The sequence below is a fragment of the Sus scrofa genome, chromosome 1, assembly GCF_000003025.6.
Source record: "Sus scrofa isolate TJ Tabasco breed Duroc chromosome 1, Sscrofa11.1, whole genome shotgun sequence".
NCBI classification, from domain to species: Eukaryota; Metazoa; Chordata; class Mammalia; order Artiodactyla; family Suidae; genus Sus; species Sus scrofa.
In genome coordinates, this window is record NC_010443.5 from 131,724,362 (window position 1) to 131,747,484 (window position 23,123).

The 23,123-nt window shown below is 46.6% G+C and overlaps 1 protein-coding gene across 1 annotated transcript; it reads right to left on the reverse strand.

The window, feature by feature from the left end:
• On the reverse strand, window positions 4,420–21,737 carry THBS1 (thrombospondin 1). The gene is made up of 22 exons (NM_001244536.1): window positions 21,586–21,737; window positions 20,879–20,973; window positions 20,060–20,619; window positions 19,240–19,315; window positions 18,751–18,950; window positions 18,518–18,640; window positions 17,226–17,319; window positions 15,571–15,744; window positions 15,092–15,268; window positions 14,608–14,781; window positions 14,246–14,373; window positions 13,984–14,136; window positions 13,051–13,269; window positions 12,484–12,591; window positions 11,586–11,745; window positions 11,320–11,438; window positions 9,608–9,842; window positions 9,193–9,420; window positions 8,507–8,778; window positions 7,737–7,834; window positions 7,494–7,633; window positions 4,420–6,534 (listed from the first exon to the last, which is right to left on the reverse strand). The coding sequence occupies exons 2-22, from the start codon at window positions 20,943–20,945 to the stop codon at window positions 6,527–6,529; spliced, it is 3,513 nt and encodes a 1,170-aa protein (NP_001231465.1). The 5' UTR covers window positions 20,946–20,973; window positions 21,586–21,737; the 3' UTR covers window positions 4,420–6,526.

The following is a 23,123-nucleotide window of genomic DNA, read 5'->3' on the forward strand; positions in this document are numbered from 1 at the left end:
TTTGTCTGATATGAGTGTTGCAACTCCTGCTTTTCTGTCATGTCTATTGGCATGAAATACTTTTCCCCAGCCTTTCACTTTCAATCTATATGTATCTTTTGTCCTAAGGTGAGTTTCTTGTAGGCAGCATATTGAAGGTTTTTGCCGTTTTATCCACTCAGCCATTCTGTGTCTTTTGATTGGGGCATTCAGTCCATTGACATTTAAGGTGATAATTGATAGATGATTATTTATTGCCATTTGATCCTCGTGTTCCAGTTGATTCTATGGTTCTCCATTCTTCTTCTTTTTTTTTTTTTTTTTTTGGTTGGATGGTCTCCTGTTATTATCTGCTTGAGTGTATTTTTTTTTTTCATTTTTTGCAAATGCAATATTTGGTTTTGGCTTGTGGTTGCCCTGTTTTTTAAGTATGCTAACCCCTTCCCATAATTGTGTGTTTTAGCCTGATGGTCCTGTAAGTTCAAACACTTCATTATTATATTAAAATTAAGAAGAGAGACATACATACAAACAAAAAGGATTATTTACCTCCTAACATCCCTTGCCCACATTTTATGGTTTTGATGACTCTTTTATTTTTTTCCTTTTAATTTTATTTTGTTTGAAGCATGTTCATGATTAAATCTGTATGCTGGCTTATTTGAGTGACTGCTCTCTGATTGTATCTTCCTCAGTCCTAGTTCTTCCTCTTCTTCTTCTTCTTCTTTTTTTTTTTTTTTTCTTTTCTTTTTTCTTCCCTTTCCTTCCTTTCTTTTTGGTTTAGAGAAGCCCTTTCAATATTTCCTTTAACCTGGGTTTTGTGTTGCTGTATTCTTTAAGTTTTTGTTTGTTGGGAAAAATTTTTATTTCCCCTTCTATTTTAAATGATATTCTTGCTGGATAAAGTATTCTAGGTTGCATATTTTTTCCTTTGAGCACTTTAAATATCTCTTGCCATTCCCTCCTGGCCTGTAGTGTTTCTGTAGAGAAATCAGCTGATATTCTTATGGGGGTTCCCTTGTAGGTAACATTCTGTTTTTCTCTTGCTGCCTTTAGGATCCTCTCTTTATCACTAACTTTTGCCATTTTTATTATGATGTGTCTTGGTGTGGGTCTGTTTGGGTTCAGTTTGTTTGGGGTCCTCTGTGCTTCTTGTATCTTGAATCCAGTATCCTTTAGATTTGGGAAGTTTCCAGCGATAATTTCTTCAAATATATTTTCCATTCCTTTATCTTTTTCTACTCCTTCTGGAATTCCTATTATGCGTAGATTGGCCCGTTTTATATTATCCCATAGGTCTCTTATATTGCTTTCCAGTTTTTTGATTCGGTTTTCTGTCTGTTGACCAGATTGAGTGATTTCCATTATTCTATCTTCCATATCACTGATTCGTTCTTCTGCATTATTCATTCTAGTTTTTACTGCCCCTAGTTCAGTTTGCATCTCTGCAAATGAATGTTCTAGTTTTTCTTGGCTCCTCCTTATATTTTCTAGCTCCTTTCTGAGGGTATCTGCATTGCTGTTCATATCTTCTCTTAATTCCTTCAGTATTTTCACTATTTCTCTTTTGAACTCCAGGTCTGTCAGACTGCAGAGATCAGTTTCATTGTTGACTGTTTTAGGTGAGTTCTCCTGTTGGTTTGACTGGGGGTGGTTTCTCAGCTTCTTCATCTTGCTTGTTGTCTTCTTTCTCCTGAGGGAGTTGTACTCTCCGTTATCGGGTAGTGTTTGCCTTGTCACTGCCCTGGAATATTTCCTGAGGGCTGTCGTTGTTGGTCAATCTTTTTTTGAGGCAGTGTGGCTTTTCTGGAGTGTTGATGGGACTAACAGTGTTTCTTTGAAGCAAAGGAGGACTTCCTGAGGGCAGACAGGACTGGGAGGTCCACCCCACGATGGTAGCAGATTTCACTTGGTTCTCAGCACCCCCTGGGGTCTTGGGCGGGTAGCAGGGCCCTTGGAGACTCAAGAGGTTCCTCCCCAGGGCAGCCCGACTCAGAAAGACCGTCTGAGATCTTTTCCCGATCGGCCAGGCTTGTTGCAGCTTTTCTGGGCTGCAGGGGGTCCTGCCTGGAGCTGGCAGTCCTATGCAGCTGGTCCACTAGGTCTCAGCACCCCTTGGGGTCTTGGGCGGGTAGCAGGGCCTTTGGAGACTCAAGAGGCTCCTCCCCAGAACAGCCCAACTCAGAAAGACCGTCTGAGATCTTTTCCCAAGTCGGCCAGGCTTGTTGCAGCTTTTCTGGGCTGCAGGGTGTCCTGCCTGGAGCTGGCAGTCCTATGCAGCTGGTCCACTAGGTCTCAGCACCCCCTGGGGTCTTGGGCGGGTAGCAGGGCCCTTGGAGACTCAAGAGGCTCCTCCCCAGGACAGCCTGACTCAGAAAGACCGTCTGAGATCTTTTCCCAAGTCGGCCAGGCTTGTTGCAGCTTTTCTGGGCTGCAGGGGGTCCTGCCTGGAGCTGGCAGTCCTATGCAGCTGGTCCACTAGGTCTCAGCACCCCTTGGGGTCTTGGGCGGGTAGCAGGGCCCTTGGAGGCTCAAGAGGCTCCTCCCCAGGGCAGCCCGATTCAGAAAGACCGTTTGAGATCTTTTCCCGATTCGGCCAGGCTTGTTGCAGCTTTTCTGGGCTGCAGGGGGTCCTGCCTGGAGCTGGCAGTCCTATGCAGCTGGTCCACTAGGTCTCAGCACCCCCTGGGGTCTTGGGCGTGTAGCAAGGCCCTTGGAGACTCAAGAGGCTCCTCCCCGGGGGAGCCCGTCTCAGAAAAACCGTCGGAGAATTAGGTCGATCTATTCACGGCCTGGCTAGGCTTGTTCTAGCTTTTCTGGGCTGCAGGCCTTTTCTAGGGGGCTGGTGGTGTTTGGTGCTGCTCTGTGGAAGTGTAGCCCCTCCAAAGGGCAAGCAGGCCTGTGCAGGGAGAGCCCCTGCGGTGGTAGGCTTCAGGCAATTGTTGAGGCCAGCCCTCCTGGATGGCAGGCAGCCCCAGGTTCGGCGAGAGCGTAGGGGGTGGCGGGGGTGGGGGGAGGGAATGCACTGGGAAGCACAGCTTTCTGCTAGCTAGCGGGCCTGTAAGCTTGTTGTGGCGTGGGGGGTATTCTATGGGGACCCACCCCTTCTTCTCTCCCCTCCCCAGCACGGGCGCAGACCAGGCTCTTCTCCCAGGTTCCCTCTGAGGCAGCTTTCCACTTCCCCGCCCCTAGAGTATTGCTCCCTTCCTCTGCGACAGCTTTGTTTTCTAGTCTCCCAGGCAGTCTCTGCCCCGTCAAATGGTTTAGAGACCTCCCAAGCAGTTTCCGCTCTTCCCCGCCCCCCTAGCCCGGGGACTAATCTCTGGAGCCGAGGTCTCGGTGCCCAGCCCCCCCCCCCAGGCGTCCCCCGGCCCTTTCTTGGGGACTAACCTTTGGAGGCGAGGTCTCGGTGCCCAGCCCCCACCCAGGCGTCCCCCGGCCCCCTCTCGGGGACCAACCTTCAGAGCTGAGGTCTCGGTGCCCAGCCCCCACCCAGGCGTCCCCCGGCCCTTTCCCGGGGACTAACCTCTGGAGCCGAGGATTCGGTGCCCAGCCCCCACCCAGGCGTCTCAATTTTTGGTGACTGTGCCCGTAGTTCAGATGGTCCGTTGGGTTCTTGATCGTTTTTCCGTACTCCGACTTACTGCTACACTCTTCTCTGCATCTGGAGATTCCTCCGGTTCGTTTGATCTTTCCCCCGGTAGGAGACTTTCCAGGGTGCGGGATCCCTTTCTCCTCCGCAGTTCCCTTTCGGGAGCGCCCGTCCCGCTCGGATTCACCTTCTCTCACTCTCCTCTTTTCTCCCGTTCTGCCCAATAATGTCACGAATTTCTTGCCGTTATTGGAGTTTAGGTTCCTCTGCCAGCGATTGGTTGTTGTTCTGTGTGAGTCATTTCTTCTGTAGATGTGCTTTTTTTGTTGTGTTTGTGGGAGAGGGCGAGCGTGTCCCCCTACTCCTCCGCCATCTTGTCCTCTCTCCATTAGTGTTTCTAAAGCTTCTCCACAACATGCAATCGTGTTGTCCACCCAGTGCCTTGGTTCATGGGTCAGAAGAGGCAGTTGGGAGAGTTGCATGTGCTCCACTCCTGTTTTCCTTTTTCATTGTTTTAGAACCAGACTTTGAAAAGGAGTCAATAAATGACATTTAATGACATTGGTAAAATATGAAATTGTATCCTTTTGGGGCCCAAATGGGGAGGGTCATTTTTCATTGCTGTGTTTTTAATATAGACAGGCTAATTTGTTGCTTTGTTCTTCTATTCCATAAATCCAGCAAATATGTAGTCTAAGCAACTCAGCCTTCAATCATGTAGAAACTGTGACTGTTACCATTACTTACTGTGGTTTCTTTTTGTGTATGCTATATTGGATTAGGGATGGAATTTACCTATATCTCATAATGTGTAAAGCCAGAGAACAAATAAACATGGATACAGTAAGTATAAATATAAATTTCCATATGATTTATTGTTGTTCCTTGTACATAAGAAACAGTAATATACAACGTACACTGCTTTAGAATGTAAAATGGATAAAAATGTGTACAAAAAAGCACATTCCTAGAAAAGTATTGGCAAATAGTAAAAATAGGGGGAGGGGTAACAAGCAAAAAACAAATCAACAAAACGAAAAGAAAAACAAACAATTCTTCAATTCAGTGTGCAAACATTTTATAAAAATAGAAATACTAACTCTACAGGCAGTATTTCCTGATAAATTATTTAAATAGCATATCTACACAATCTTGAGATATCTATTCCAATGGCAATGAGAAAATAATTTATAAAAATAAAGCAACAGTATACAAGATGAAAGAAAAAACAACGTTCAGAAAATGTATTTAACATTTCAATGCTATTTCCTTATTGGGAATACTTTTTCTGCGAAGAATTTTTATACTATATACAACATTGACTTTTTTTTTTAGGTACTACAGTAGCTTTAAGTTTGTTAGACACTTAAACTCTTTCCACTTGATCCAAGAATTCTTTACTCAGTCACACAACAAATGAGGTAATATTTGTATACAAGTTTCACCTTTGTCATCTTTTTTCTTTTGGAAAAAGGAAAAAAATAATAAGTGTAGATGCTTTTCGTCTCCCTGGAAATAGGCACAAGGGATGTGGTAAAACAGTATTAAAGGCCTCCTGGCTTTCTTTGCAAACTAAAAACACTTGCAAATGGACAACCAAGTAATTCCACTTGAAAAAGAAAAAAAAAAAGGAAAGAAAAAAAAAGAATCCCAAATTATTTAATCTCAGCACAAAGTGCAGAACAGCTTGCTATGCTGATTTCCTTGTGCCTTTCCTGTGGAAGATTTGCCCATCAGTTTCAACTACCTGCTCTCAGATACTTTCCATATGAAACCTAGATTCCAGGTAGAACAGAGTTAATAAATAATCTGTATTTACAATCTTACAGTCATGAAGACTTGTAGCAAAAATGATCTGGATAGTCCTTACGCTTCTTCCTGTTCCATGAATAGTCTTTCAGACAGATCCTCCAGAATAAGTAAAAAATAAATATTTTACATTGTAAAGTGTTCTTAAAAAAAAAAAACAAAACTACAGTCCAAAAGAGAACATCGGAAAACTCCATGATATTCAGGAAAAAAGAGAGAAAAGGAATGTCTTAGTTAAGTTGATCATTTTGTGCCTTTCTAACCATAAAAATATAAGCACGGCTACCCTGCCCTTGGGAGGCAGCCCGGTGCTCACTGAGATGGTATGTTTTCTTATTTTCCTGCTACATCTGCATAAGCTACATCTGGAATTCAACCAACAATTTCAATATAACCAGGCAGTGGCAGCCAGCACTGCCTTAATGCTGGTTTAATTCTGACTCCCTATTCTGGTCACTACAGGTGATGTGTAAAGGGTGGAAAATAGGGAGGAAGTCCAGAAGCCAGTCTTTTCCTTCCTTCCCTGCTTTGATTTAAGTGCCTATTTACGTGGGTTAATCAGCTAACATCGGCCAGCATCATGAAATCCAGCAAGTCTTTCAATCCCCTGAAAATGATTTAGTACCGAAAATGTAACAGTTCCTCCATATTTTCTTCATACAACTGTCTCTTGGGTATGCGCCCTCCTCTCAGGGCTCTGGCCCCCGATCCCCCTATTCCCAAGGGAGGAGGTCAGGGGTGGTTTTGTTGGTCAATTCTAGTGAGTCCACCCTTCATGCCTGAAAATGCTTTGGAGTCCACTGCTCAGAGCTGGCCTCACAAGAGCACTGTACTCTGACAAAAGCAGAGTGGGACAGGCACCTTCCAACTGAAGCAAGTGGAAGCTTTTGCTTTTTCCAAAGCAAACCCAAGTCATTGTTTATATTCTTGGAAGAGTCTTCTCATTCAGAGGCTGAATGCTGAGTCTGATTTGGAAAACTGCATTTTCTTAAGGCAAATCACATGTTCTAGGAGTCCACACTGATGCAAGCAGAGAGCAAAGGCAGGCAGGGAGGAGTGATCTTGGGGGTTTTCTTAAGCCCATGGTTCCAGAAGGTGCAATACCAGCATTGGTTAGGATCAGTCTCTTGGTCAACAGTTTGATGATTAGGAATCTGTTAAACAAATAGACAAATACATAAATACATAAACAAACTCACTCATAAAGGCACTGTCCTTTTAATATCACTTAAGAAATTAACTACCTGGGCATAGCTCTACTTTTATAATGTCAAAAGCATATTTTAAGATTGTCAGCTTATAAAACTACATGTTAACATGTTTGAACATTGTTGCCAGGAGATTAATTCAGCATGACCTTCCAGAACTTACACTGTGCTTTCTAAGGCTTTTGATGTTAAATGTGTATTATTTTAAATAATTTATTTTAAAAACTTTATTTAAACATTTAAAATTTTTTCATAGAAAAATTCAGACTCAAAGATCACATAATTTAAATGGTAATTTCAACTGTGTTTTCTTTTTTACTCTGCTTGATCTTGTCAGCACCAGGGCTCGGCCCTGTGAACATTTCACAAGCACTTGTGAGTTTCGGTCGACCCAGTGCTAGACTGAGTGAGAGCTTAAGGAACCAGTGAGTAAAAAAGAATGAAGGAAAAAAAGCAAAGGTTAGTAGTGAAAATTACCTTAACATGCCAGTATAAAGGCCATATGCCTTTCCCTTCCTTTCTAACAGGGAAAGTTGTGAAGAAAGACAGCTTGTGCCATAATGGCAGAAATAGAACTGGAAGTGGTGTGCAAGGCATGGAAATGTAAACACTGAAAAATGTTTAAGTATTATCGTGGGGGTCCTTGTCTGCAGTTCACTTTGCTCTGTGTGTGAAGAGCCCAGAGATGGCTAAGCATATGAACGTGGTTCACAAAGACTCAGTATTTCATAAGGCACATAGTTCATACGCATTATTTCATTTTTATCACTGTGTCTTCAACAGTAAAACATAAAAAACCCTGTCTCTAAAACAGCCTTGAAGTCAGACTCTCCCATGATTGGCATTCTTCACATTGGTCTGAATTAGGGGTGTCAAGTGAAAAGTCACTGTCATGTTGCTCCTACCTCTGCATTCATATTTCAGGTCGGAAAAGAACACCATTTCTTGAGAGAAGACGAACAACCCTAGCCTACCACCGGCATAGGTTTTGTCATAGATGGGTCCTGAGTCTGCCATGATTTTCTTCCCTTCATACATCACCACACTGCAGGAGAAAGGGAATCTCATTAGCTCCACCCTTGCTTTTTGGTTTTCCCCTCCTCGCCCATCAGTGTGACTTAAGTGCAATTTTATCAGAGCAGTCTTACCGAATGAAACCTGTCTTTGGTCTGTGACTGAGACGCCATCTGTAGGCAGTGAAATCTTTCCAGCCTATGTGACGAGGATCATGCCACAGGGTACGCACCTGAGGAAAAGGAAAAGGAAAGGTTGGAACAACTCCATTATGAGATCTCTCTCTCATTCCTTGAGAAACAGTGCTTGAAAGGTACAAAGTTGACCTAAATTAGAGGGCTACAGCATGGGATTTTTTCTCCAAGGCCTTTTTCATTTGATGTGTGCCCTTGAAGGTACATAAAAAGCAGAGAGAAGGGAAATTTTCTTAGTTTAAAGAGGCTAACACTGCCTTTGAACTTGAAGAGTAACTCTTGAGAACATCGAGCTCCCCTCTCAGATGCTAGGATTTTTTTTTTTTTCCTTTTCTCTTTAGGGCTACACCTGCAGCATATGGAGGTTCCCAGGCTAGGGGTTGAATCGGAGTTGCAGCTGCTGACCTACACCACAGCAGTAGCAATGCTGGATCAGAGTTGCATCTGTGACCTACACCAGAGCTTGTGGAACACCAGATCCTTAACCCACTGAGTAAGGCCAGGGATCTAACCCAAGTCCTCATGGATACTAGCTGGGTTCTTAACTCACTGAGAACTCAGGATGCTTTTTACAAAGCAGAGCTTAATGCTATAGTTGGTGATGCTGGAAACAACTAAGACTGGTATCTAAGACTCTTTGTTGGAGGCTAGCCAAAAAACACCATCCCCAGTTCTGGTTCAGCACCCCTCCCATAGGGTGCTGTTCTTACCTGGCCGGGGGTGTTTCCTGTGTGCCACAGGGCGTTCCGAAGATGCTCACCAGGCCCTGTGGTGGAGTTCACAACCTTCACAGAAAGGCCTGAGTACCCCTGAGCCCTTGTGGGATTGGTGTCCCAGTAAGACTGAGTGACTTGCTTCCACATCACAACATAGAAACGGCTGCTGGACTGGTAGCCAAACACAAATCCAGCATAGTCATCATCCCTTTCGGTGTTGATGAAAAAGGTGCCACTGAAGTCCACAGCGTTAAACTCATCATAACCTGGAAGAGGAGGCCAGACCCAGATTAAAGCCTGTAGCCTTGTGGTTGCCGGGAGGATGGGGGAGGGAATGGGATGGGGAGGGGGGTGGGAATGGGATGGACAGGGAGTTCAGGGTTGGTAAATGCAAATTATGACATTTAGAATGGATAAGCAATGAGGTCCCTACTGTACAGCACAGGGAACTATATCCAGTCTCTTGGGGTAGACCACGATGGAAGATAATACGAGAAAAAGATAATACTGGGTCACTGTGCTACAGTGGTGCAACACTGTAAATCTACTCTAAGAAAAAAAAACCCTGCGGCCTTCAGGATGTGCTCTGTCACATTCCTAGGATGCTTGACTGCCAGCTTTGATATTTGCTTCCTTCCCCTGTACCCGTTGGCCTTTCATTCAAAGAACTTACTACTCACCTACAGCAAGTCCAGGGTCACAGTTGACAGTCTGGACGAGTTCTTTACCCTGATGGCGTACAACCCAGTTAGGGTCATTCTGGGATGTCCCTTTGGGATCTAGAGGAATCATCTGGAATCGGCGGAAATCAGTCTCACTGATGTCAACATTTTCAGGACAGATGTCATCGATGTCTGGCACATTGTCATGGTCAAAATCATCTTTGCAAGCATCACCTCGACCATCCCCTAAGGCCAAAAAAGCAAGAGTTCAGTGAAATTCTGAAATGCCATTATTGGTGCCAGAAGTCACTGACTGGTCAAGGTTGACATTTAGTATCCTCATCCTCAAGTGCATTCAGCCTTGTTTTTATTTCCTCAATCCAGAGAGCTATGGTTTCAGTTACTCTCTTTAAAAGTGGCTCCACTGACTCACCATCAGAATCCTTCTGGTCAGGATTGGGCACAAGCCGGCAGTTGTCCCTGTCATCAGGGATGCCATCATTGTCGTCGTCATGGTCGCAGGCATCACCCTTGCCATCCTTGTCGTGGTCAGCCTGGTTGGCGTTGGGCACATAGGGACAGTTGTCCAGGTTGTTCTGATGGCCATCTTCATCAATATCCTGATTGTTGTCACAGGTATCTCCAATGCGGTCTGAGTCAGAGTCAAGCTGAAAGAGACAGAAAAGGAAGGTAAGTTGGAGTATGAGTTGTTGATGCTGAAGAGAAAACTTATGGATGATTCTTGAGTGACTGATATGGCCAGTGTGGTTTCACATGTATATGCTACTGCCGGAAGCTAGTCATATCAACAGATTTTAAGTGTTTTTCTTGACCCTTGTCTTCATATGACAATTTTAACAGAGGTATTTAAGAATTTTTTTTGATAGAAAACTTTCTAAATAAAATTAAATAGTATTATCTAATCACTAAGAATGGAATGCTATGTTAAGTGCTTATATCTTAATGATAAAATTCCTTGGCTACTTTTTATTTTCCATTGAAGTTGCCAATTATGAAATCGTTGACATGTAATTCTACTGGAGGTCATTCAATCATGGCAACATGGCATGGCTTTTTATACATACTAAGTAATCTGTATGGTGGGATCAATTGTTTTCTTCTTTTTTAGGTATTTGGTTTTATACATCTAGACCATAAGGGTGGTCAACTGTTGGCTCAGGATAAGTCAAAATGCTAAATTTTTCAAAACCGTATTTCTCAGAGTACTTTTTTATATTATTCAGGGAACATGGGATGCTTAGTGGTTATTTATATGCAAATTGGAATTTTTCTTGCCAGTCTTTATGCCCTTTGCCATTAAGGTTTTTATATGATGTGTTGGTATTAATTCCATCTTATCTGAAGAATCAAAAACTCATCCAAGAGGGTAAATGATACTGAAGAATTTTAATTCATAGTAAGACCCAAACTCAAAATAGATGACTCTTAATGCTATTTGATTAGCAAAGCTATCTTAGACCATTCATGCTTTCTCATCATGGCCCCAAAGCTATTTATCCTGTTGCCTTTTGTTTTATAGGATCTTGCAAGAGCAAGAATTAGGAGGATTTCTAGATTTCTTCAGAAATTAGTTGGATTTCTCATCTCTTGAATCTTTTAAAACTGTTCCCATTTTCAAAAAACTAGTTTTTAAATTTTTAGAACAATATGTTTTAGAAAAAAAAATGCCTTAACTTTTACCCCTAGAAAATAATGATGAGCAATTATACACAGCTGTGACCTGTACCACAATGCAGCAATGTAGGTTTCTTCAACCCACTGCCAGGCTGTGGATCAAACCCATGCCTCCACAGTGACCAGAGCTGCTGCAGTTGGATTCTTAACCCACTGCACCACAGTGGGAACTCCTGTATAACTGATCTCAACAATGGTAGATCACACAAAGCAAGTCATGTGGACCTTCTTGTGAAAGACAAAGTTGAGGCTGCAAGACTGTCATGAGAAAGATCTATAGGCTACGGGGAGCTCTCATCAGGCAAACTGAAAATACTTGCAGTTGGCTAGGAGACCACTGTGAGCTGTGGTAATGAAAGTGTTTGAATGCTTTTTAAGTCCTCTAGTTTTTAGGGGCCTAGAAAGGGATATTCTAACACTTATCTGGGATTCTGAAAGGAATCCATGTACCTGATCCGGATTGTGTTCCAAGGGGCAGTTGTCACACTGATCGCCAACCCCATCCATGTCGGTGTCTCTCTGGTCCACGTTGTAGACATACTGGCAGTTGTCTCGTTCGTTGAGGATACCTGAGGAGAACAGGGGACAGGTAAGAGCTGAGATCTCCAGTCTTGGGTGTTTCAACCAAACTGCAAGTTCACAGTCAGGGCTGCTCAAGATGCAAAGCCAAGTGTGGTCACTGTCACCTATGGACCGCTGGAGTCAGGGCGCCTTACCATCCCCATCAATGTCAGCCGCGCAGGCGTCTCCTTCCCCATTGTTGTCTGTGTCGGCCTGGTCTGGGTTGTGGTTGTAGGGGCAATTGTCACAGCGGTCTCCCACATCATCTCTGTCATAGTCGTACTGGGCTGGGTTGTAATGGAATGGACAGTTGTCCTGCAAAGAGAAGAAAGGGAGCATTTTATAACATGGTCCAACAAACCAGCACAAGCTGCAGACCACATACGGGATATATATAAAACTGGGAAAATCTGCAGTGCTTATTTCTACTTAGTGGATATACTAAGTGAGTCCCCTGAAAAAAAATCACTGCAAAAGTTAAAAGCCAGGACACAATGAATGAAGCATGAATTTCTGTTGGTTTTAAGTCACTAAGATGTAAATATAATACACTTAACGTCTCTGTTCTCAGTATATGCAAAGAAAATCTTACTGTGACTTATATAGAAGACATTTGAAAAGAATCTGGGGAGCAAAGTGTCATTTGTTTACACATTGGAACTTCTTGTTCCAATTGGGGGAAAGGAAAGCTGTGATGAAAAACACAACCCCCATTTAAAAATTATCTTGGAGTTCCTACTGTGGCACAATGGGTTAAAGATCTGGCATTGCGACAGCTGTGGTGTAGGTCCCAGCTTTGGCTCAGGTTCTCTCCCTGGCCCAGGAACTTCCATATGCTGCAGGGGCACCGGAAAAAGAAAAAAAAAAGCTTCTTTTGGCCACATCTAAGTCCCCACATTACTGAAACACAATGAGTAATTTCTGATGATCCTATGTATCAGTTCAGTTTATTTTTCCCTAGAACTCTGTAATTTCATTGAATCTTAGGGTGTTGCAGGCTGTTTCAGCTGAATAGAAAAGGTGAAAGAGAAATGGAAAATGTTTTGTTTTTACCCTGTCATCTGGAATTTTATCATTGTCATCGTCATCATCGCAGGCATCGCCGATTCCATCCTTGTCATAGTCTTCCTGCCCTGAGTTGGGAAGGTTGGGGCAATTATCCTGTAAAGAGAAGGCACATTACAGCTGCAGCTTGCATGCCTTTTGCTCAGCTCATGCACAAGAGACTTCACGCAAATACCACAGACAGAAGAACTGAATGCTGCTGTGTGCTTTAAATGGGAAGACAAAAGATTTCTTAGAGGATACACACACATGCAGCACACACACATGCTCTAGACTATACACACTGGGAACACAAGTCATGCTCTGCTGATATTTGATAGAGCAATGAACTTTTTTTTTTTTGACAACATAATCAACTTTGGAACACAGCTGCCACAAGGGCCTGCCTCATTCATGTTCTTGGCAACAAGTGATTTAGTATAGATACAAATTAGCACTGCTCTGCCTCTGGATGATTTAATCTTTCAGTGTCCTTTTCAAATATTCAGCCTTTAAAACTCGCCAGCCTATTGCCTTGCCAAGGGCTTTCTGGAGGCAGGTGAGGGGAGCAGGTACCTTTTTGCAGTGGTAAGTTGCATTGGCCACGCACACCAGGTCCTCGTTGGGCCAGCCGTCCAGGTCCGTGTCCTCCCCACAGATGATGCCATTGCCCGCGTAACCAGGCTTACACTCGCAGCGGTACATCGGGTCGCTGTAGTGGCCGAGGTAGTTGCACTTGGCATTCTTGTTACAGTCATGCGTCCCATCTGTGCAGGGGTTACGGGGCTTGCACACCTGAGGGCAAAACATCCTGATGTTAAGGCAGAGCCTTCGGGAGTCCCCAGACACCCAGAAACAAGAACCCAGATCCATATAGTCTCAAGCAGGCAGAGCTTCATGGGGAAAGTAGAGGTTACCCCTGCCTTCCATCCTCCCCCATGGATGTCTGGATAACAGGCTAATATGGCTTTAGGTGTGTTTTTCCAGAAACTGCTCAGCACCTAGACACTAACAAGTCCATCTGCTCACACCTTATTCCAAAGCAGCACTGTCAAATGTGATGGACCTGCTTTTCTTGCTGGATGTACAATGGATTTTCTTTTTCTTTCTTTCTTTTTTCCTTTTTAGGGCCATAAATGCGACATATGGAACTTCCCATGCTAGGGGTCAAATCGGAGCTACAGTTGCCAGCCTCTGCCACAGCCACAGCAACGTGGGATCCAGGCCTCATCTGCGACCTATACCACAGCTCACAGCAACACTAGATCCTCAGCCCACTGAGTGAGGCCAGGGATTGAACCCGCTGCCATATGGATACTAGTTGGGTTTGTTACTGCTGAGCCACATTGGGAACTCCTGAACAATAGATTTTCTAGTCTTGTTTCCAAAAGCTAGATCATACATTTACCCCCTTCCCTATTTTCTGTGCAGGTTATGAGGTGATGTTGCCCCCTTTCATGGCTGTTTCAGTCAAGGACACCCCTCCTTTTCTCTGGTCCACAAGTCTACCTGTTTGTTGGCGGTGGCGTATTCCACACTGCGGCCAAAGGGCTGGGAGCCAGTGAAACGTGGTGGGCAGGGCAGGCAGTTGTAGCCGGGATCTGTGTTCTTACACCTGTGCTCTCCATTGTGGTTGAAGCAGGCATCAGGGACTTCTTTGCACTGTGGAAGACACAACCATTTGTTCATGTTTAGAGAACGATGCCATAGGAAGTGGCGAGGACAGGTGAGCTGCTCTCCTAGGTCTGCTAACTCCCAGCCATCAGCTTACCTCATCAACATCTTCGCACTGGATGCCATTTCCACTGTAGCCAGGGGGACAAGCACCGCACTTCCAGCTGCCATCAGGGTAGCTGGTACACTTGGCACCAGCAAAGCAAGGATTGGACAGGCATCCATCTGCAACAAGAGAGACAGGCAAATGGTTGGCCTCAGCTGCTGTCACTGCCATTCTGATGACTTAAACCAGGGTGTCAAATATTGGAGGGCCTATACAACTGAAAATGTGTTGAGATTATGTTGAGTCCATCTGGTATTTTAGTGTAATCTAACCACTCAGGACCATTCAAAGCTGAACCCCTGTGAATGCTGACTGTGGCATTCAGTGGTTTTGTCCTGGGCTGTGTGGCTTACCAATGGGACAGTCCTGCTTGTTGCAGATCTGATTTTCTGTCTCATCACCAACGCAGTCCTTGCCTCCAAACTGGGGTGCGGGGTTGTTACAGAGCCGGCTACGTCTCTGTACCCCTCCTCCACAGGTGACGGAACAGATGTCCCATGGTGACCAGGGTCCCCAGCCTCCATTGACTGTAAGAAAATGAACCACAGGTGGAAGTTAAGGCCAATTTTCAAACACTTTACCTTCACAAAAGGTTCTCCTGTGTTTGTTCAAGAAATCTCTGCTACCCTGACACATAGGAAGAATGTTTGGGAAGAGAGTGAATCTGAAGTGGTTCTTCCTGTTTTTCATTAAAGGGAGCTGCTGAACATGTAGGACTGTGCTTCTTTCTATTTTTCTCTAGGAAGGAAACTTTCCCCCTCCACAACCCACCAAGCCAGAGGCTGTGGATGCCAGACGGCCAGCTGGGCAGAGCTGCCAGGCAGTGTGCACACTTACTGGGGCAGGCGTCTCTCTGGCAGGCTTTGGTCTCCCGAGCTTCACCCTCACATGGCTTCCCATTCATTTGGGGACTGGGAGAGTTGCAGAGCCGGATCCTTGTGATCACACCATCTCCACATGTGACAGAACAAGACGACCACGGGGACCAGTGGCTCCAGCCGCCGTCCTGTTTAACTAAAGTACAAAGCTGATGGTTAGACGGTGCTTCCCACCAGCCACTCTGCGCTGCTTTAAGTGCGTTATCTAAACAAAATCCTCAAATAGCCCCATGGAGAACTATTCTTATCCTAATTTGCAGATGATGAAAGAGCCTCAGAGAGGGTAAGCTGTGCTCACGGATGCACAGGTAAGGGGGAGAACTGGGCTTAGATCCAGAGCCTAGAACCTGTACCCTTAACCTCTATGCAGTGGAGTTGCTATTGGTGATACTGAGGACAGGTCAGTTCCCCACAAGCCTAAGCGGCCAGGCTGCTTACATCTCTTGTCACACTCCTGAATGTGGCAGGTCCGAGTCTGCACGGAGGAGCCCTCGCATCTGTTGTTGAGGCTGTCACAGGAGCGGCCACGCTGCTGGATGCCATTGCCACACGTCACAGAGCAAGAGGTCCACTCAGACCATGGGGACCAGCCATCGTCAGCAGAGTCGCTGGCTGCAGAGGAAATGGTTCCTTTAGTGTTCAGTCCTTAAAACAAACTATTCTTTTAGATTTCTCTGCTCAGAACTTTCTTCTCTCCCCAAGGGGTGAAGAGCAATATATTTCTTAGGCCAGTGGCCAAGGGGTTTATCCCTGATCTTTCCATGCACAGCCTTGGGATCATCGCATGCTTTGCCTGGGTCAGTATAGCTGAGCTTTCTCCCAGCACGTGTTCCTCTTCATCCCTGCCTCCTTCCGACTCTCTGCATTTTCACTGAGTTTCCCTTTCCTGACTGAAGACACCTCGATAGGCATTTCCAGCCCAGCCTCGATAGGCATTTCCAGCCCAGCCTCGATAGGCATTTCCAGGCTTCCAAGAATACTTGAGTTTTAGGCAACTTAGAGGAGTCACTTTGAGGGGAGCCAGAGACCATGTGTTTGGCAGATGCGCCTGAAGGCAGCAGAGCTGCTGTTGGCTGTAGCTCTGGCTTGGTCATGAGGTTAGTCAGCATGTTGCTTCTCTCACCCTAGTATGTGGGGCTTTTTCTGCACATATTTTCACAAGAGGAAAATGTGTTTGTTTACCATCTGCCCAGGCACCATGACTACAATCACATCTCACTGTATCAGACACGAGACAGGGGACTTGTCCTCTCCTGCCATCAGTTGGACGTTTTCCTAGCACTCCCTGATTCAAATTCGGAGCTCTGCTAGTCCCCAGCTAGCTTTGTTCCCTGTACCCACACCTGAAGTGGATTTTGAACAGAAAGTGCTGAACAAATGATTACAGCAGTGCCCATGTCACTAACATCTCTGGAGATGACTGCTTATTCTGAGCTGTGGTCAGTGTGCAAAGGTGTGTGTGTGTTGGGGGGAACTGGGGGGTGTGGGTGTGAAGATAAGTGCTTCATTCCTGTTTTATTTAGCTTAGTCTTGATGAATCATTTTAATGATTTGTACCTACTCTATTGTCCCAGCAAAGTGATACAACAAAACCCAGGGATTGGGTGCAATGAAACAGTACAGTGCCCTAGTTCATGGAGGACCCTGAAACTCAAACTGCTGTTTTCTCTGAGGTCTCTTAGGCCTGTAGATAAAATGGGCAGAACTTTCAGGCCCAGGTAAGTCCAGTGCTCGCAGCAAAGCCCATCAATTTCTCGGTGAGCAGATTTTTCTTCACTCTAGGCCATAAGGTCAAATTCTATCTTAGAGCTTTGCTGCCACAAATTCACCTCTCCTTTCCTCAAAGCATTGAATCATACTCAGTAAGCTATACCAAGACTGTTGCCTGTCCCATAATCCAGGGGGAAGTAATTAAGTTGAATCATGATAGAGTTTTTGGCTCTATGTGGCAGACAGGCCAGATGCTACAGCAAAAAACTGAAGGGAAACAGCTGATGGAGGTGGGGGTGGGGTACTGGCATTATGTTCTGCTGTCCACTGTTTAGGTAAAGCTGAACCAGTAGTCGAAGCAGGGTTAAGTTTTAGGAACTTACGCCAACACCGAGGGCAGCATTCTCCATCAGGAACTGTGGCATTAGAGCAGGGCATGATGGGGCAGGACACTTTTTTGCAGATGGTAACTGAGTTCTGCCGGGCAAGAGTGACAGAGAAATAGGTTACTAGGCATACTGCAAGCAAAAGCTGACAAACTGTCACATTTCAATTACAAAAGTAAACGTGGTCAGGGTTGTAAGTGCTCTAGTGGAATGATTTTAATACAAGATCTGCCTCTGTCATGTTGGCAGCCATCAACAATGTAGAGACAGTTCTAGTGCTAGTTGCTTGTCACTCCATCCCTCGGAGAGTTCTTTCTTAATTGCCACTTAGTCATTTCTTCATGCACAGGAGCATTAAGAATTTATCCAATGGGAACCACCACACATTATGGGTCAGATCTATCACTCTGTGTCTGAATTCAAACTCATAAAACTCATCCAGGAAGGACCTTAAAATTTAAACATTTTATTTTTATGGGGGAAAGATCAATGAGCATTTTGTTTTCTCAGGAATAGCTCTAGCTTTAGATTATACTGGACAAGAATGGGAATTTAGTAAATTTTGGTTCCCCAATCCATGATTTGTTTTAAGTTTGACTTTACTCAATGAGCTAGGTAATTCCCTCAAACCTCCCTGTTCCTGCCATTAGGCACAGCTAGATGGATACACACACTGTAGGCAGTGCCATCTGAGCTAGGTATGTTATAGCTCAGATGTTGGGCTAAGTGATTTCAACAGCAATCAGTACTGTATTAAGAGCATCTACTTGTCATAGCTGAATACAAATCAGGGGTGAGGAAAAAAGTTTCCACTAGGCTTTTTTTTTTTTTTTTGGCTATGCCCACAGCATGTGGAATTTCCCAGGCTGGAGATCAAACCCATGCCCACAGCAGCGACCAGAGTCACTTCAGTGACAACGTCAGATCCTTAGCCTGCTGCACCACAGGAGAGGTCCTCCACTAGGTTTTACTTACCTGACATCCAACACTTAGCCCTTGAACTAAAGCAGGCAAGTTATTTAGACGGTTTAGTGGATAGATATGGCCTTTCAGATACCTAGCCTGGGGTATAATTAGCCCGGGGTTGAAACACATTGAGTATTTAAGGATTTTATAAAGGTCATAACTAGACCTTAAAAAAAAAAAAAAAAAAAAAAAAAAAAAGGCACCACTTTGGGATCAGGCCACGGAACATAAAAAGAGCCTGTGTGGCCATCTGGATCTTTCCCCACAGCCTGTGGCTTCAGATGTGTCATGGATTAGAGTTTCTGTCTGTAGAGACCACTTACCTGACAACGACACTCAGTGCAGCTGTCCACTGTCCACTCCTCGTTATTCCTATACTGGACTCCGTTGTGGTAGCAGAGGGGGGGCCTCCTCAGCTCACTGGCCAACTCTTTGTTCTCTTCAGTCTGAAAAGAGGAAAAAGGTTGTTACTGTCCAATTTCACTTCCATCGTTGGCATCATTAGTGATACACATTCAGGGGCTCATGCTAACAGGCGGGGGCGAGGGCCACTGACCACTTTGCGGATGCTGTCCTGCAGCGTGGTCACAATGGTGCGCAGGCCCCTGAGCTCCAGGACCATGCTGGACAGCTCATCACAGGAGATGCCGCAGATGGCTTGCAGATCCTTCGTCTTGTGGCCAATGTAGTTGGTGCGGATGGCGGGGCTGGACCCATTCACCACATTGTTGTCCAGGGTGAGAAGGACATTGGTAGCTGCCAAGAAACAACGGAATGCAATGAGGAAAGTTGTAGATCTCCAAACAGATGCTCTCACTGGCCCATCCCTGGGGTTTTTAATCATAAAAGACATTTCATTTGGGGAAAGGGCTGGAGGTGAAGGGGATATGGATGTGTGGAATGCTGTTTGAGTCATGTTTGTATACCTCTTAACTATTTTACTCAGTGTAATTTATGCACAACCACCACTGCTTAAGTTTCTCAGCTTGTTTTAGGTAGAAATGCCCCAGTTTCTACATGTGCCCTAAAAAAATAGGATACTTACAGCTGGAGCAACCTTTGTTCCTGAGGATGTCTTCTGGTGTGGTTCCAAAGACAAACCTCACGTTTTGCAGCACCCCCTGTGGGCAGAGGACACACATTGCTTGCAGAATGTTGGGTGGGGGGGCAGGGGGTCAGTAGGGTGGGGGCAGACTGTTTATGCTAGGCAAAACACACAATGCTCTAAAAGTTTAAATGAACTCCCTTTTGTATCTTCTGCCAAGTCGTCAGTGTTTTACAAAGAATTCAGTTACCAGCTTACTTGGGTACAGAGGAAATGGAACCTGATACCAAGACGGGAGGATATAATGACACTCTCCTGTGTCAAAGAGTTAAATGTGGGAGTTTCAAAGCCACAGTTACAAAGATCTAGACATTTAAGCAAGGAAGAAGCAGCAGCAAAGAGCTGTGATTTTAACCTTTTGAGACCGGTTACATCCCCATGAGGAATCAAAGAGCAAAGTGGTGAGTATCCACTTCAAGTTATATTATAATTGGTGGAATGCATCTGAAATAAGTTCTTTTTTGAGAAGAGCATAAGGAGTATTTAAGATTTGAACAGGCTGTTAGAGGAAAACCGTTTCTTGTTTCCATCAGTGGTTTTCAAAGTCTGGTCCCCAGAACACCAATACCAGCCTCACCCTGGAACTTGTTAGAAATGCAAATTATTAGGTCCCATCCCTACCTACAGTGGGAACCACTGCTTTAGTGCACACAGGCAGTATTTCCTGTTACTGGAACCCTGGTCTCTCCTGTCACCGCCCTCTCGGCAAGTCAGCTACCTAGCAGTCGGCCCTGTGGACCAGGAATGGAAGAAGCCTCACCTGAAAATTGTCATTGACACCTCCTTTTGCGATGCGGAGATTGGCGATGCTGGCCAGGTCCCTGGTGAAGATGCTTTGGATGGGAACGTCCAGCTCGGCATTCTCCATCTTCTCGCAGTCGATGTACAGCTGGGCCCTGTCCTCCTGCACAAATAGGGTGATGCTCTTCCACTGACCAGTGGCCAGGAGGGCTTCCTCCACTGACACCACCTGCTGCTTCCCCTGCACGGTCAGGCTCAGGTCCAGGGTGCCCGCCTTGCCGTTGGAGACCACGCTGAAGACCTGGCCAGAATGGTCTTTCCGCTCCACGGCCAGCAGCGTGCCCCGGGTCTTCTTCATTTGCCTCAGGGAGGCCAGGAGGAGGAAACCTTTCTCTGCTCGCACAGCATCCACTAGGTCTTGGAACTTGTCATCAGGGACAGGGGGGATCAGGTTGGCATCCTCAATGCGGAAAGCTGGGCTGGAAGGGTCAGGACCCTTCACTAGTCGGCGCCCAGAGCCCTTTCGGGCAGCCCCGGTGAGTTCAAAGATGTCAAAGACGCTGTTGTCTCCCCCAGACTCTGTTAGACAAGAGGAGGAAGCACTGTGAGCAGGGCCCTCTAGGTGGGGGCGGTGGAGGTAGGGGTTCAGCTCTGGCCGGTGGGGCAGAAAGACAGGGGTGAAAACTCCCTGCAGCCACTGAAAGGGCTTAATCAACACCAGGTCAGAGGGAACCTGCATCCTGAGGTTCAGCCAGGGCTCGGGAAGAGGCACACCTGGGGTAACCAGACCTCCCTTCTCCTCTTCCCTCCCCCCTCAAAAGGTATCATACAGACTTACCTGGAATGCGGTTGGAGCCACACACATGCAACAGAAACAGGACACTGAGTCCCCAGGCCAGCCCCATGGTGGAGCGTTTGTGCCCAACAGAGAGCCTGCAGCAGGAAGCACAGAGAACCCAGGTCAGAGGCCGCCCATCAATGAGGGTGAGCAAAACTGGCTGGGCATGGGGCCAGAGCCTCAGGGACACGCCCCCCCGCCCCGTGGCCCCCACATTTGGTGGAATGAGGGGCAACAGTATTGACTCTGGAGAAAGCATAAGGAAGAAAATGAGGGAGTTGAGGGGAGGAGACTGTGGTTTTCAGGTGGTGGTAGGGGCAAGACCAATAACAGGCAGCCGGGGGCGGCGGGGGGGGCTTTTCCTTGGGAAGGTGAGGTAAGTAGCAGGACCAGGAGATGTAGTTTGGGGAGCTGGGACAGCATGAAGGTGCAGAGATTTTTCTAGAGGACTTTTAGAAAGGTTTAGGAAGGACTTGAGGAAAAGAACAAAATCTTGGGGTGTCCCTGGCGATTTGGGTTTTGAATCCCAAGGCTGGAGAAGATCGCTCTGAAGCTCTTCGTGAGAAGAGTCCTCCAGCGGCTGAGAGGTTCAGGATGGGGAAGGCAAAAAGTGTGAGATCCGGGGTCTGCCAGGAGCTAAAGTCTGTAGCTTCAGGTGTATGGCCAGGGCAGAACTGGACCTCGGCGGCCGCCCAGGGACTCCTTACCTGTGTGGAAACGGGTGCAGCAGCTGGGACTGGAAGCAAGGACACAGCGACCGGAGGAACGCTGGAGAGGCGCGGGGAGAGCGGTGCGCCCGGGAGGCCGCGGTATCAGAGGCTGCGCAGGGAGATTCGCCGGGGAGTGCGCTTGCCGGCCGGCCCGGGTGCAGTGGCTGGTGAGGCGGCGGAGCCGCGGGTTTTTAAAGGGGCGCTCACATTCCTGGGGTTTCCTCTAGCCAATAGGATGCGGCCGGGCAGGAAGCGGGAGGGGGGCCAGTCTGGGTTCCTCTCTCCGCCCCCCGCTGCCTGGCGCACAACTTTCCAGTTAGAAGGTGAAGGGGGGCGGTGGGTGTCGGGGCCGAGAAGCACTGGAACTTCTCAGAAAAATAGGTGCCCGCCCACGCGGCCTTGGCGCTCACGGACTCAGCACTTTGGCTGTGGCGCCGCTCGGGCCGATGTCCTCAGTGTGCTCATACCGGGCGGACGAGGCTCTGGCCACCCACCCGAGATCCCAAGCGGGGGGTTGGGGAACCTGTTCCCTTGAATGCCTGTGCGATGGCTAAGGGTGGACACTTGTTGGATATCGAGCCCATTTTATGGAAAAAAATAAGCCCGACATGGTAAATGGGACCAAGAGGGGACCAGTCTTTGAAAGAGTTGGGTATTTGTTGACCCTTGTCCATCCATCTTGGGTACTTGCGGACCACGCGGTCAGCTTCGCGCCGCGCTCCTGCCCTCCTCCCACTCTGTCTCCTGCCTGCCCCTCGAGGGACGTGAGTGCGGTATCGCACCGGCCAGCAGGCCACGGATGGGGCTCGCCTTCCCACCGCGCGTCGGGGCAGCGTTTCTGCAGCTGCTTGCCGCTCGAGTTCCCGCGAAGAAAAGTCTCTTCTCACAAGTGCTGCGGCGCTTCCACAGCGGGCCGCTTGGGGGCGGTATGCGAATTCTGATCTAGGGGACGCGAGCAAATGGCTTCTTTTCAGTCAGGAATGTTAAGGAAACTTGCTCTTTACCACTTCTCTCAAGCCAAAATTGAAATTGTGTCTTGAAAAACAGTTTTTGTGCCCACTCGTGCTTCTTAACGTGACTCCTGCTTGGAGGGTTTGCAGCACCATCTGGCTCCAGGGTCTTGAACTATTTACAGAACAGACCCATAGAGTCATAAATTACCCTCTGCCTATCATTTTATTTCCCCCTTTTTTTTTCAACCCCAAAGTTCTTTTCATTTTTTCGGCTCCCGAAACCGAGATGTGGGTTACATTTCTGTGGGTGCACCAATTGCCATGAGCGCTGCCGCTGCATGCTTCTGTCATTGGAAATCTAGTGTCCAAGCCACCGGTCCCAAGCCAGCATGACTCCAGCTGCTTGGAATTCCATTCATCTCTTGGGCTGGGACGTCAGCAGCCACACTTCCCCTGCTGTGATCCAGCACATGAGGCTGGCCCCCAGACCCAGGGAACAGGTAGTAACTTCACCAAATAAGGATCTCAGCCACAAGCCAGGGAAAGCCCTGGGGTTCACTTCCCTCCTTAGCACTCACACCT